This window comes from Euprymna scolopes, chromosome 41 (genome assembly GCF_053919585.1).
Source record: "Euprymna scolopes isolate OS-2025 chromosome 41, ASM5391958v1, whole genome shotgun sequence".
Taxonomy (NCBI): Eukaryota; Metazoa; Mollusca; class Cephalopoda; order Sepiida; family Sepiolidae; genus Euprymna; species Euprymna scolopes.
In genome coordinates, this window is record NC_136522.1 from 61,853,974 (window position 1) to 61,870,139 (window position 16,166).

At 30.0% G+C, this 16,166-nt stretch overlaps 1 protein-coding gene across 3 annotated transcripts in view; it reads left to right on the forward strand.

Annotated features, from left to right (window-relative positions):
• LOC145266538 (C-type lectin domain family 9 member A-like) overlaps positions 1 to 15,749 on the forward strand; it is an 81,002-nt gene extending 65,253 nt beyond the window's left edge. For all 3 annotated transcript variants that reach the window (XM_080122311.1, XM_080122309.1, XM_080122310.1), the window contains exons 3-4: positions 10,275 to 10,427; positions 15,376 to 15,749. In XM_080122311.1, coding sequence (XP_079978437.1) covers positions 10,275 to 10,427; positions 15,376 to 15,614 — 392 coding nt within the window. In that variant the 3' untranslated portion in view covers positions 15,615 to 15,749. The remainder of the gene's footprint in view (positions 1 to 10,274; positions 10,428 to 15,375) is intronic.
• Positions 15,750 to 16,166: the final 417 nt, after the last annotated feature.

A 16,166-nucleotide genomic window follows, 5' to 3' on the forward strand; every position in this document is an offset into this window, starting at 1 on the left:
CCCCTCTTTTTTTTTCTTCTCGTATTTCCCCTAAAATCGTTCTTCCAAATAATAATAGCCATTTCTGTAAGGTCTGACGAGGCTGCTGGATTGTAGATATTGTCCGGCAACTGAAATATGTGTAACTAAACAGATAAAACGGTAATAAAAAAATAAAACATATATATATATATATGTGTATATATATGTATATATATATATATATATATATATATATATATATATATACGAGCAAACAGTTAATAAAGCATGTTAAAAAACACTTTGAAATGAGTTAAAAACATATTTAATCTGAAAAATGGATAAGTGGATAGTCCTTAATTATTATATATATATATATATATATATTATATATATATATATAAATGGTAGTTTGCTTGAAGCATTGCTGATAAAGAAATACATGGACGTTTTAAAAGCCAAAAGCAATGCAGAAAGGACCAGAATCATAAGAGTAAATAAAAGGAAAATAAACAAACAAATAGATGAATAAACAAAGAAACTTTGATGATTCCGGTCCTTTTCGCATTGCTTTTGGATTTTAAAACTTCCATATATATATATATATATATATATATATATATATATATATATATATATATATATATAGCTACTTCATTTACTCACATAAAATTAATATACGAAAGTATAAATTTATCCGTAAATTTAAGTATTTACTTCAAAAGTGCTCAATACATAGGTAGAGCTAGTTAGTAAGTTATAAACTATATATGGCGATTAAGCTACACTGAATATTCTGCGTTTCATCCACTCTAGGACTCTTCAGGCATAAGCCTGAAGAGTCCTAGAGTGGATGAAATGCGGAATATTCAGTGTAGCTTAATCGCCATATATAGTTTATAACTTACTATCCCCTCCAAAATAGTCCTCATACAGACATTGTCCCACCATTTGTTGAACACCATGAACAAAATTCAAACCATTTAACTAATACAAATAAGCAAATTAATATTAATACCAGACCTCGAGCTTTTAATAAAGTACATACATATATCGGCGCTACTTCAACATTAATTAAGAAAAGAATATCAAACCACATTTCTTCTTTTAACAAGCATAATTCTAATAATAACCAAGGAACTTCTCTAACCACTTTAATTAAAAAACTTAGCTCTAACAATACCCCCTTCTCAATCAAATAGACTATCATAAAAAAAGTTAAGTTTTATACTCCAGGCTCTATGTCATGTCGCCTCTGCACAACCGAAGCTATAACTATAATTACTTCCCCTCAAAGTAACAATATAATAAATTCTAAAAATGAACTGATCTCTTTTTGTAAACATAAGTCCAAATTTAATTATGGCAATTTTGAAATTACATAGTTATTACTTTTACCTTTTATATAGATAAAAAAAAAATTCTTTAACTTTATCGTTTTTCTACATACTTCTTAATACTTTATAATTTAATTCTTTATCTCTTCTTTGCATGGCCGGTTTTTTATCTGCATTTTCTGCTTTATTCTTTAAACTTTCCTATCTATCTAATATATCAATTTACCCACACTTTACTATCTTGTATGTATATTTACTTATATTTTACTTTATGCATTTACTTACTTTTTTTCTTGCTTTTTCCTGAATTTGCAGATACCGGCCATCCTCTCCCCTTAAATAATTTTTATTTTTTTATTTTATATTTTATTTTTATTTTTTATTTCTTATTTTTTATTTATTTATTTATTGTTTATTTATTATTTATTTTCTATTTATTTATTAATTTATTTTCCATTTAGTGTCTTCTAACAACTCTTGCTGACATTTGTTTAAATGATGACATGTACATTTCAGTTGACCTATATTATTTTGCCCTATATATTTTTTTCGCGCCTTTAACATTTCCTGTCTGGGTCATTTTGACATTTGTTTCTCTATTTTATATTTAATTCTATCACCATTTTTTTCTCCTCTTTTTCTTCCCTGATCTTTCTTATTTATATTTATGTCTCCACAGTAGAGTGAAAAGCATATCTTATTTTTCTTTTATTAATATTATTGGAATTTTTTCTTTTTTCCTTGTACACATTTTTGTGAATTATTCCATGGGTTTCTGCCTTTGGATTATTATGGACCATCTTCTTTCAATCACGGGATTTCCTTGGATTTTACTTGTACAAATGGAAATTCAATTAACTTTCTTGAAGTTATATATTTGGATTTTACCGTCACTGGATTATCTATCTTCCACCAGACTATCCATTCATGTGTAATCACCTTTTTCTTCACCATATTCCCTCTGCTTCACTTTTTTTGTTATCAAGTAAGATCTTTGACTTACTTGTTGTTTCATCAAATACTTTTGCATGCAATATATATATATATATATATATATATATATATATATATATTTGACTTACTTGTTGTTTCATCAAATACTTTTGCATGCAATATATATATATATATATATATATATATATATATATATATATACTAATTTATAAAATATATATGGCGATTAAGCTACACTGAATATTCTGCGTTTCATCCAACTATAGGATTCGTCAGGACGCAGAATATTCAGTGTAGCTTAATCGCCATATATATTTTATAAATTACTAACTAGCTCTACCTACGTATTGAGCACTTTTGAAGTAAATACTTAAAGTTTACGCATAAATCTATACTTTCGTATATTAAATTTATGTGAATAAATGAAGTAGTTATATATATATATATATATATATATATATATATATATATATATATATATATATACATATATATATATATACTAGCAAAAGTACCCGTCGTTGACTGGGTTCAAAAACAGTCTACAGAAAATGGACTCTGATTTATGAAAGTATGATAGGTTATGAAAAAGAAGGGTTGTAAAGAGATAGCTTCGAATTTGAGGGTATCAAAACCAAAGCTAAATATGATGAAAGTAAAAATAAAATAAATAAACCCCATAATTTATTATACCATGCCTGTTCACACTGAAACACTTATCACAATATTCTGTGGATCTATATTAAAAAACCTTGTTAAACTTTGTGACATATTTCCATTCTATGGAGATCAGGTGCGAACGAACACCCCATAATTTTATCATATCATATTTCTTCAAACTGAAACATAATTATCAAAGTATACTTACGCAGATAGATATGAAAAGTCTTTATTAAAGTTTGTGCCTATTTCCATTCCATGGAGGCCAGGCATGAACGCAGACCCCACAATTTTATTATACCATCCCTATTTAAGTTAAAACATACTCATCAAAGTATTCTTATGCACATCTATAACAAAAACACTTGTAAACGTTTTTTTTTAATTTTTAAATTTTTTATTTCCATACTTTGTGGACCAGGCGCAAACGCATACCCCACAATTTTAATGAACCACTGTTCTTCCAGATCAAACATACCATTCCTGTGTCTCGATACATCTTCTATCATTATATGTAATCAGTTTTTTAAAATACTCAACCATGTAAAAGCCTATTCGTGACCACACACACACACACACACACACACACACACACACACACACACACACACACACACACACACACACATTCAGCTTTATATTATAGATATACATTTCTGTAGAAATATATTTTTCTTATTATATATTATATATCAATCCTTATATAAGAAGCTCAATGTGATTACAGAGCAATGTATAGAATAAATGATAAAAATTTATATTCCAAAATTCATGATGTTGACAATCTTATAATTTATTCCTTTTAATCAGTTCATTTAATACTGTCAACAATTGTATAAATCAACTAATTTAAAGGAATAAATTATAAGATTGTCAACATCATGAATTTTGGAATATAACTTGTTGTCATTTATTCTCTCTCTCTCTCTCTCTCTATATATATATATATATATATATATATATATATATATATATATATATATATATATATATATATGTATATATATATATATATATATATATTATTTTCTTATTACCGTTTTATCAGATAAAACGGTAATAAAAAAATAAAAAAATAAAAATAAAAAAATAAAAAAAATAAAAAATAAAACACATATTTGATCTGCAATAGTATTGAGCACTCTCTTCAGGTTTTTACTAATTACCAGTTTTACTATATATATATATATATATATATATATATATATATATATATATATATATATATATATAATCTGGTAGACCATTCAATAATAATCCACTGAATAAATGGAGAAAGAAAGACGAAAATAAAAATATTATGATGTACGTACCTGTCACAGAATGAAGATGTCATATTCCAAAAATTACATAAATTGATCAATAGTATTTTTTTTTAATTAAGAAAATCAAATTTTACGATTCTTAGCAATCAAAAATTTTAATTATTTTCAATACAAACAAAATTTCCGTACTCAAACTGAATTGTCATCCTTGAATTTTGGCAAAATTAAAAACAATATGACTACTCTTGTTCCTCCCCACTGTCTCCTTTACTCATAAAATTTGATTTTCTTAATAAAAAGAAAACTGCTTGATCAATTTACGTGATGTTTGGAATATGACAGCTTCGTTTCGTGACAAGTAGATACATTATGAAGATTATTTTTTGAATCTTGCATAATCCTCTTGGTAGTAAATGTGTTAAAATTGGATTAACCCATTAAAATTGGATTAACCCATTAAATCTCTGTGTATCTAATAGTGTTGTGGTGATGAATATTTATTGATTTAAAAATTTTAAACTACCAGTAAAATTAAAATCACTTACAAAAGTGTATGTTTTACGTTTGCGAAAATATATGCATATAATATAGATTTTTACAATAATATTAAATAAAATGATAAAAAAAAAATAACTATGCAACTACATATAAAGAGATTTTTAAAATATTGAAATCAGAATCTGCAATTGGTTTTTGAAATTTAGAATAGATTCAATAACTGCATTGAAATCGTAAAGTTAGAACTAAATCTGTAATACGAAATTTGGAACAGAATCGGTAACTGTATTGGAATCGTGAATTTAGAACAGAATTACTAATTGAATCAGAATCAGAATTGTGAATTTAGAACAGAATCAGTAATTGTATTGGAACTGTGAATTTAGAACAGAATCGGTAATTGCATCGGAATGGTGAATTTAGAACAGAATCGGTAATTGCATCGGAATTGTGAATTTAGAACAGAATCGGTAATTGCATCGGAATTGTGAATTTAGAACAGAATCGGTAATTGCATCGGAATTGTGAATTTAGAACAGAATCGGTAATTGCATCGGAATTGTGAATTTAGAACAGAATCGGTAATTGCATCGGAATTGTGAATTTAGAACAGAATCGGTAATTGCATCGGAATTGTGAATTTAGAACAGAATCGGTAATTGCATCGGAATTGTGAATTTAGAACAGAATCGGTAATTGCATCGGAATTGTGAATTTAGAACAGAATCGGTAATTGCATCGGAATTGTGAATTTAGAACAGAATCGGTAATTGCATCGGAATTGTGAATTTAGAACAGAATCGGTAATTGCATCGGAATTGTGAATTTAGAACAGAATCGGTAATTGCATCGGAATTGTGAATTTAGAACAGAATCGGTAATTGCATCGGAATTGTGAATTTAGAACAGAATTGGTAATTGCATCGGAATTGTGAATTTAGAACAGAATCGGTAATTGCATCGGAATTGTGAATTTAGAACAGAATTGGTAATTGCATCGGAATTGTGAATTGAGAACAGAATCGGTAATTGTATTTGAATCAGGAAAATATTAGAATTGTCTCATCAGTTATATTTAATATAGAGTCAATAATGAAATAGAAATAATGAAAAAATAATGTTTAATCTCATCAATTGTTTTCCTGCTATTGTAGTCTAATACTCAAGTATTCAAAAAAAGGCATTATACTATCATGTACAAAGGGGTGTTCTAAAGTAATGCTTCCTATTTTTTTTTATTCAGCCTGAATTGATCAGATGGAAATTCAAATTGCATTGTTATGTTGACTGAACTTATGCATTCATGACTGTTGCAGATATTGACGGTGTGAGATTCTAAGAAAGCAACTCCTGTCATTGACGTGTGTCAGAAGCAGAGATGCATCATTGAATCTCAGGCAAGAGTAAATTGAGAATGGCAGTGACTATGTAGAAAATAAATTCTAAAGCACAAGAGAGCAGTCGTTTTAATGGTACCACTCCTGCCTTCGTAGCTCTTCAACATTCTTAGTTAAAAAAAACTTAAAGGCTTTACTTTTGGTTGGTTGGTTGTTTTTGTTTTACGGCATATCAACCCTTTTCGGTTTATTTAATGTCGAATCCAAAGATTTTGAAGAAAAATTTTTTAATAGAATATATTTGTTATTTTCAACTCGGTTTCTATTTAACCCATAGTTGGGACCCTAACAGGTACTACCACTCCGGGTCAGAGTGGACCTGGGAGCAATGGTAATTAAAGGGTGGCTCCATACTCCCCAAAGCCCGCAAGCTGAGGCCTCACCACTGGATATAGTTTAAGGTCATATCCAGGACCTTTACTTTTGGATTGACCCTATTATGACAAAGCGCACTCCAGGCGCCCATGCACAGCCATCATTCATCGCTGGCAAAATACATTGAGAATGGTGTTGGGTATAGTAATTGCTAACATCTCATTCCGATTTAGGTCCTGGATATGACCTAAAACTATATCCGATGGTGAGGCTCCACCTTGAGAGCCTTGGGGAGTGTGGAGCCACCCTTTAATTAACCCAGAGTGGTAGTACCTGTTAGGGTCCCAACTATGGGTTAAATAGAATCCGACTTAAAAAAAATATACTCCATTAAAAATCGTTGCTCAAAATAACTAGATTCGGCATTAAATAACCTGAAAAAGGTTGATATGCCGTAAAACAAAAACAACCAACCAACCATTCCGATTTATTAAGTTTTATTCTAACCTGACATAACACAAAATTGACGGAGCCCTTTCGGAGTTATTCTTGAACTAGTATGGTCAACAGAGAGTTTGTCACTGACGTTCAACAATGAACAGTAACTTAAGGACTTCCAATTCCACTGGAATAGTTCAGATTTAAAGAAATTGCGTACAATAAATCTACTTAATAAATTTGAACACATTCATAGCATCAAGCCTCGTGTTGACATTAAAGCATATTTTGGCAAATTTGTAGTTTAGCAGTGTAAATTATTTGACACGCATAAAACCATAAAAACTATTTATTCTTATATAAAACACATTATATATATATATGTGTGTGTGTGTGGGGGGGGTAAAATCCCTGCAAAGCGTACTGAGGTTATATGAGAAAATAAAGCTGTGTACTCATTACAGATGTTTCTTTTCTGTTTCTTATGTTATACATTAGTAGATTAGGGGTCATTAGGGGTCATTTCGAGTTGAAAGTTTATTTACTGCACCCATCTGAACTAGAGAAAATCATGATTAAAATCTGGGCAAATGTGTATTTGAGCGGCGTAAATTAGTTGACAGACAAAAATTTATAAAAATTATTTATTTTTATATAAAACACATTATTGGACCCAAAGGCTGAAATAAAACCGGGAAAAATTTTATTTTTATTATTTTTTTAAAAATCATTTTTTATTAGGTTAAATGTATTACATTTTTTATTAGGTTAAATGTATTAAATTTTTTATTAGGTTAAATGTATTACATTTTTTATTAGGTTAAATGCATTAAATTTTTTTATTAGGTTAAATGTATTAAATTTTTTATTAGGTCAAATGTATTAAATTTTTTATTAGGTTAAATGTATTAAATTTTTTATTAGGTTAAATGTATTAAATTTTTTATTAGGTTAAATGTATTAAATTTTTTATTAGGTAAAATGTATTAAATTTTTTATTAGGTTAAATGTATTAAATTTTTTATTAGGTTAAATGTATGACATCCGATGCCACAGAATGTAGCTGCCATATTTAAAACATTTGGCGTTTTTTTAAAACCGTTTCATGAAACCAAAATCATGCTTCCATGAAACTGTTTCAAAAAAGGCCAAATTAAGTAATTCGGCCACACGCTGACCAATCAGTTTTGTGGCAAAAATAATGCAAAACGTGACTTACACAAGCGACAACGCCTCTGTCTATTCTGTCTGGTGACGGAATCAATTAAGGAAAGAGGAAAGGAAAGCTTTTGTCTGTAGGCAGTTTATTAATATACATGCAGCATTAATTTGCATATGAGGACAATGATTGCTGTGAATAAGAATGAAGGGAAAAGCACAGAGAAGAGGGTGGACTTGTAAAGTCATCCTTGTCCTTTCATCCATTCATTTGTACATACTTTTCTCAATAACTACACCTTGGAATTTTTTTTAAAATTTTGCACAAACATTAAACATGATATGAGTAAAAAAAAGTAATAAAATGGATTTTCCGGGAAAACTCTGGTTGCTTCCCTAGGGGTGCCTTTCGGGTTAAAATAGCTATAATTGACACTTAAAATGACGTCACGGTAAGGAAAAAAGAAGACTATAAAAAGGAGTTTGAAAAGAGAATCATGTTAGACACCTGGATAATGTTCGAGAGCATGTTAGAGTGTGGACGACGTCACAGCTGTAATGAGAAGTTACGCATGGCGGGAGAATGAGGAAATAAATGTTGTACAACAAAAGAAAACGAGTTAAAGCTCTTTTTCTATTCTTTGTCTACTTTGCGACTGAGGCTACAACGTGTTGGTTCCCGGACTACATTACAGTTAGAATGACCGTTTTGGGTTTGTTTGTTTTGTTTTTTTTACTTGCCTCCCCACGAGGGCAGAGTTAGTTTTTAATGTGGGAGAAACCAGCTCCCCAAAAAGAAAACGGGCACTCTGGTAAGTAACAAAAATAAAAACTATATCAGTCATGAAGGATTTCTCCTCCATTAACTGAGACCAAAAATGAAGTGCAGCAACAGAACAGATACTACACTTTGATCTTGACCCAAATTGTTTTTATAAGAAGTTTTGTTTTTTTGCAATCAGTTTCCACTCCTCTGTGTCTTAAACTAGATTTAACTAACGTAGCCTACATTGCAACCGCTTACGCCCAGCAGTTGTGCTCCAAAATTTATAACGATTAGTTTAGGTTGATTGAGATTGTCGGATTGACTTCCTCATCTTGGTTGTTATTGTCACAACGTTTCGGCCGGTTTGCCCTCCGGCCTTCGTCAGGTGAACGGTTTGTTAGGAGTCTCGAACCCAACCCTTTATTATTATTACGGGGGTATCGTGTTCGGACTCCAGCTAGGCTTTGGGACATAGTTGCTGATTCTCTGTTTTTCAATGTTACTTTTTCACTGCCTTCGTTCAGGATTGAACTCAGCACCTTTGGGTAACTGTAAACTTTGATACAACGTCTAGGACCACTCGGCCATATGTCACTACAAAAAAAAAAAAATACAGACAATTACGATTAGTTTAGGATTAATATAAACATATAAACATCTCTAATCTTATGAAGATGGACTTTTAAGTGATGATCAATTACAACAGTTTTTTTTTTTTTTAGAATGGAAATGGATAGATGGACCTGAATTCATCAGTATATCGTGTTGGCTAAAAGACCACCCTCGCATTGGTACCTGTGCCTTTGTCAGGGAAGGAAAACTGTATGGGGGGTTCGCTGGGAGCTCAAAGATTGTTGGGAACAATGTTAGGTTTTTGCAGTTCTCGCAGGCAGATGTAAATATCCTCCTACATACAGCACCTGGTATTCCTAAATGGTCACCCATCTGGTACTGACCAGGCTGAACGTTGCTGAACGTTGATGATCTAACAAAGCCTGGGGTGGCAACGTGATTGTGCTATATACACTTAGTCATGATTGATCTCTTTTTTTTTTTTTTGATGTTGATAAAACGAACATATCTTTTTTTTAATTTTTTGATAAAATATGGATTAAAATTTTATCAAAACTGATATTAATTCAAAAAAAAAAACAAAAAAAAACAAACAAACAAACAAACAAGCCAGGCATGTGGAGTCTCCCTCCACAAGTGAATAAATCCGTTTTTGCAAAAATTCATTTGTTGGTATCGAGACAAGTTCTTGTTGTCAAGTTTTAAAGAGAGCAGCAGAGATAGATTGGAGCTCAGTCGAACACATAGGCATATATAATTAGAATGTATTAAACTAAATTTTACTAACATAGTCTAGATTAGAACCCCTTACGTCAAGCAGCTGAGTTCCAAAATTTATAACGATTAGTCTAGAATAAATATAAACGTATATACATCTCTAGCCTTATGAAGATGGACATTTAAGGGCTGATCAATTACAAGTTTTTTTCGTTTTTTTTTGTTTTTTTTTTAGAATGGAAATGGATAAATGGATCTGAATTCGTCAATACAGCGTGGTGGCTAAAGAACCATCCCGGTATTGGTACCTGTGCCTTTGTTAGGGAAGGAAAACTGTATGGGAGCTTGCCGGGAAATACAAGGTGGTATAGTTGTGAACGGAAAAGCTGTAAGTGAATGTCTTACACATGTTTCATTTTTATTATTTGCTTTTACTTTCTCATGAATCAGACAATGATTATGATGACAGCTACATTCACTCTAAATAGGTTGAACCGATTTCCCTCGAAGGAGGAAATTTCATGGGTATATCAAATTCACAATCGAATGTATACCTTAGTCAGGGGAGATAACTATGTTAGGTTTTTTGCAGTTCTTGCAAGAAAGTGTCAGCATACTCCTACATACAGCCAATGGCATTCAATCATCTACATCATAATTCAGGTCATAAAATTAAATATAAATATTTTTTCAATCATCTACATCATAATTCAGGTCATAAAATTAACAATAAATATTTTTTTAATCATCTACATCATAACTCAGGTCATAAAATTAACAATAAATATTTTTTTAATCATCTACATCATAATTCAGGTCATAAAATTAACAATAAATATTTTTTCAATCATCTACATCATAATTCAGGTCATAAAATTAACAATAAATATTTTTTTAATCATCTACATCATAACTCAGGTCATAAAATTAACAATAAATATTTTTTTAATCATCTACATCATAATTCAGGTCATAAAATTAACAATAAATATTTTTTTAATCATCTACATCATAATTCAGGTCATAAAATTAACAATAAATATTTTTTCAATCATCTACATCATAATTCAGGTCATAAAATTAACAATAAATATTTTTTCAATCATCTACATCATAATTCAGGTCATAAAATTAACAATAAATATTTTTTTAATCATCTACATCATAATTCAGGTCATAAAATTAACAATAAATATTTTTTCAATCATCTACATCATAATTCAGGTCATAAAATTAACAATAAATATTTTTTTAATCATCTACATCATAACTCAGGTCATAAAATTAACAATAAATATTTTTTTAATCATCTACATCATAATTCAGGTCATAAAATTAACAATAAATATTTTTTCAATCATCTACATCATAACTCAGGTCATAAAATTAACAATAAATATTTTTTTAATCATCTACATCATAATTCAGGTCATAAAATTAACAATAAATATTTTTTCAATCATCTACATCATAATTCAGGTCATAAAATTAACAATAAATATTTTTTTAATCATCTACATCATAACTCAGGTCATAAAATTAACAATAAATATTTTTTTAATCATCTACATCATAATTCAGGTCATAAAATTAACAATAAATATTTTTTTAATCATCTACATCATAACTCAGGTCATAAAATTAACAATAAATATTTTTTTAATCATCTACATCATAATTCAGGTCATAAAATTAACAATAAATATTTTTTTAATCATCTACATCATAATTCAGGTCATAAAATAAACAATAAATATTTTTTCAATCATCTACATCATAATTCAGGTCATAAAATTAACAATAAATATTTTTTTAATCATCTACATCATAATTCAGGTCATAAAATAAACAATAAATATATTTTTAATCATCTACATCATAATTCAGGTCATAAAATTAACAATAAATATATTTTTAATCATCTACATCATAATTCAGGTCATAAAATAAACAATAAATATTTTTAAAATCATATACATCATAATTCAGGTCATAAAATGTTAAGATAAAAAAAACTAGCCATCAATAAGTGTTAGATGGATAAATTCTGACCTAGCAAACTGCAATTCTTTCTCCTTTTTCAGAAACATTGCTTATGGAATGTGAAGAGCGAAGAAAAAAATGAGGGAAGTGAGAGTTACGAACAAACGTTAAACAAGGAAAGCACGTGCGTTTTACAACAAACGGCGTGAGCGATCACGAATCACAATCCCTACTTAGAGACGTTGCGAGCCTTTCTCTGCTCCGTCTTTATTTTCATGGCAAATGTTCGACTGAGCTCCAATCTGTGATCCCCTCGCCAATCTTTCACAAAAACACTCGTTTTATAACAAACATTATATATAGAATAGAAAAATGTGAGCATGAAAAGTAATATGGTTTAGCTTAAACATGGAAAAGTAAAGGACTGGTTGTTAAAACTGGAAAAAAAACAGGACAAGATATTCTAGTAAAAAATATAATAAATTTGTAACTTAAATTATTGCAGCATTAAGAATTGATTATATAATGTTAAAAATTGAATTTTCACAAAAAACACTCGTTTTATAACAAACATTATATATAGAATAGAAAAATGTGAGCATGAAAAGTAATATGGTTAAGCTTAAACATGGAAAAGTAAAGGACTGGTTGTTAAAACTGGAAAAAAACAGGACAAGATATTCTAGTAAAAAATATAATAAATTTGTAACTTAAATTATTGCAGCATTAAGAATTGATTATATAATGTTAAAAATTGAATTTTAAAATAATTCTTAATGGTGCAATATTTTAATTTATAAATTTATTATATTTTTTACTACAATATCTTGTCCTTTTCTTTTTTAGTTTTAACAACTAGTCATTTACTTTTCCATGTTTAAGCTTAACCATATTACTATATTATGCTCGCATTTTTTCAATAAAATCCCCTATTATCTCCATTTCATTCTTTCATGCCCTCTGTTTCACTGGTTATTTCTCTTTTCGAGACAGCAGTGAATTAGTAGCAACAGTAGTCGCTGAAGCGACGTGGTTGCTATGGAAACCAGTCATAAAAAGCATCGCTCACATATTTTTACGATTTTGAACACCAGAAAATTCTTCATAACTTTTGTATTACTGAACGAAAATTTTAAATTTTTGTTTATTCTTTATATATATATATATATATATATATATATATATATATATATATAATTCACTTAGAACTCTACATTGTGTGCGTATGTCTTGTCTCTCAGACTCATCTGCAGTTCCCCACTAATAATTGTGTGTACAGTTCCCACACTGACATCAAACTGTGCACTTTTTTTTTTTTTTTTTATTATACATAGGCTTATCAAGGCCAAGAGGCCACTCGAGGATAAGGGTTAAAGAGTGTACAATAGAAATTGGACAACATAGTAATCGTTACTAATGGAAATTCGGTAAATTTGTTAGCAAGTGAACGGCTCATCAAAAACTTGTTTAGGTTAAACTTGAAGACAACAGTATTGTAGTCAGCTGGAAAGCAGGAAAACGGAAATTGTCACTTATTGTCTCTATAGACACACGACGATCCTTATCCATGAAATTCTTTATTTGGCCAATCAACACTGGTGTTCTGACTTCCTTACTCCTTCCACACCTCTCATCATCCCTCACAGACTCCCTGTTTATATTATATGAACCATTTTCAATGCCGAGAACAAACTCTTATAACTTGACCAAAAACTCATTTTATTATTTTCCATCCAGAGCATACAATTGTTTCGGCCTGCTACCAAGATATTTAAATTGTTCACAACGTATGGTGTATTTATATATTGGTACTGTTGCACCTTGCGAACCGAATATCTGTAAACTGCCGGAATATGCTGAGTGCCGATCAAATCTTAAAGACGCTAGGAAACAGAAAATTACAACATTTATTGGATGTAATTTAGGCAGGCAGACATACATACATACATACATACATACATACATACCCTTAAACAGACAGGTGAGATTTATCTAATAGACTAGCCTGATTGCCCGGTGTTGCTCGGGTGTTTGGAGGTGTGTGTTGAGCAAAAAAAAAGTTGTAGTAGCAGGCAGGCAGGCTCGAACTCATGAGGTGTGTGTAAAAGTGTTGGTTGGGCAAAAAAAAAAAAAAGAAGGAAAATTGTGAGCGCAAAAAAAAATTTAAAAAATAGGAGTAGTAAACAGGCTTGAACCCGTAACGCGCCAGAGGGAAAAAAGGTGAAAAAAAAAAAACTGTCTTACCGATGTGCCTACCGTGGTTGTGACGTCATGGGCGATCGCAATAACGCCTTTTATGCGACGTCGAGAGTTGAATGACTTACAAAAAATGTCAGCGAAAAAACCGCCCCTCCCTGTGGAAAAATGCCTAGTTGAGGGTGAAGGAATTAATATTTTTAGCCAATTTTTCAATATTTGTCGTCCGAACGGTCGAGCTTCAAAATGATAGTGATCTCGTGAAAATCCGTCGCCTCTGTCAAAAGTTTTTGCGAGACATACCTACATACATACATTTTAAACAGACAGGTGATATTTATATTTTAGTCTAGCGGGCGGGGGGGTACCCGTCGTGGCCCGGGTGTTTGTAGCTGTGTGTGTTGGGGGGGGGGTGATCAAAACAACCCCGTTCTAAAAAAAACGTTGGCTGGGTGTTTGGAAGTGTAAAAGAAAAAAAAAGTTTTAGTAGGAAAGTAGGCTTGAACCCCGAACCTTTGACATGGAGGTGGAAACGAAAATAAAAAAAAACCTGAGACCTAACCATCTCGGCCAAGAGGAATGAAAAGCATCTTAATTTAACGTTTATAAAATGAAATTGACAGGTGCGAGAAACTTAAGTCGCGTGATGTTTGACCTTGAAACATGACGCGGCTGCAAGCCAGTTTTCACTTGTTTTATACTGAATGAAAAGCACAAGAAACATGCGGCGATTGAAACATCTGGAAAAAATAGCGTGTGAAAGTCGGGCAAATTTAATACACACGCGACCCCCGTTCTTAAGTCAGAGATATTATCATTTAGATGTGATATAAAAAGTTTTAAGAAGAAGCAAGCCGAGCAAGAAGGCCGACAAAAAAAAGCCTTTTGCAGACATACAAAAAAAGCGAACATACATACATACATACATACATACATACATACATACATACATACACACATTTTCGCTTTTATATATATAAATGGCCTTTCTGGGGGCCATCTAAATCCTTCCAATAGACACATTTTCTTCCAAATAAACAATAGAGACCGGCAATATTGTCTATTCAACCAATGAAAGCCCATAATGTCCAATTTGTGTTTTCGTATTTGAATCGCATCTCAATTTCTAATCTCACACATTGTATTATTTTTTTCAGCTTACTCAGCGACCACGTTGAAAATGACAGTAAGTACTTCTGAGCTGTGTGGAGTGGAGATAATGCCCAACTGCGATGGGTTACCATGTATTGATGTTTGTTATTTACATGCGGATTGTACGATCTACGCGACAATGGCCAACCTCTGCATTAATATGAAGAATATCACCGACGTAAACAGTTGTGCCATAAACGTGAGGCCAAGTTTTAAAATATATAGTTTGATGGTGACCTGTTAATGCCCGTAAAAAAAAAATGTTGCTTGAACAACCTCCACACAAAACTGGGTGCTTCTATATCATAATAACAAGAAAATACTGTATTTCAAGTAAAAGATCTAGTACCTGCGTAGCATATATTTTTCAAACTATGTTAACATTTATTCATTTGCTTTTCCGTTTATTTCATTCATTTTTACTTATTATACTTATTTTTTTAAATTACTTTCAATACTAATTAAATCTGCAAATAAACTTATTTATAAGGTTGGTGCAAAAATAATGCCGTTTATATATATATATATATATATATATATATATATATATATATAAATATATTATATATATAAAATATATTTTATATATATATATAAATATATTTTATATATATATATAAATATATTATATATATATAAATATATTTTATATATATATATATAAATATATTTTATTTATATATATATATAAATATATTTTATATATATATATATAAATATATTATATATATATATAAATATATTATATATAAATATATATATATATAAATATATTTTATATATATATATATATATA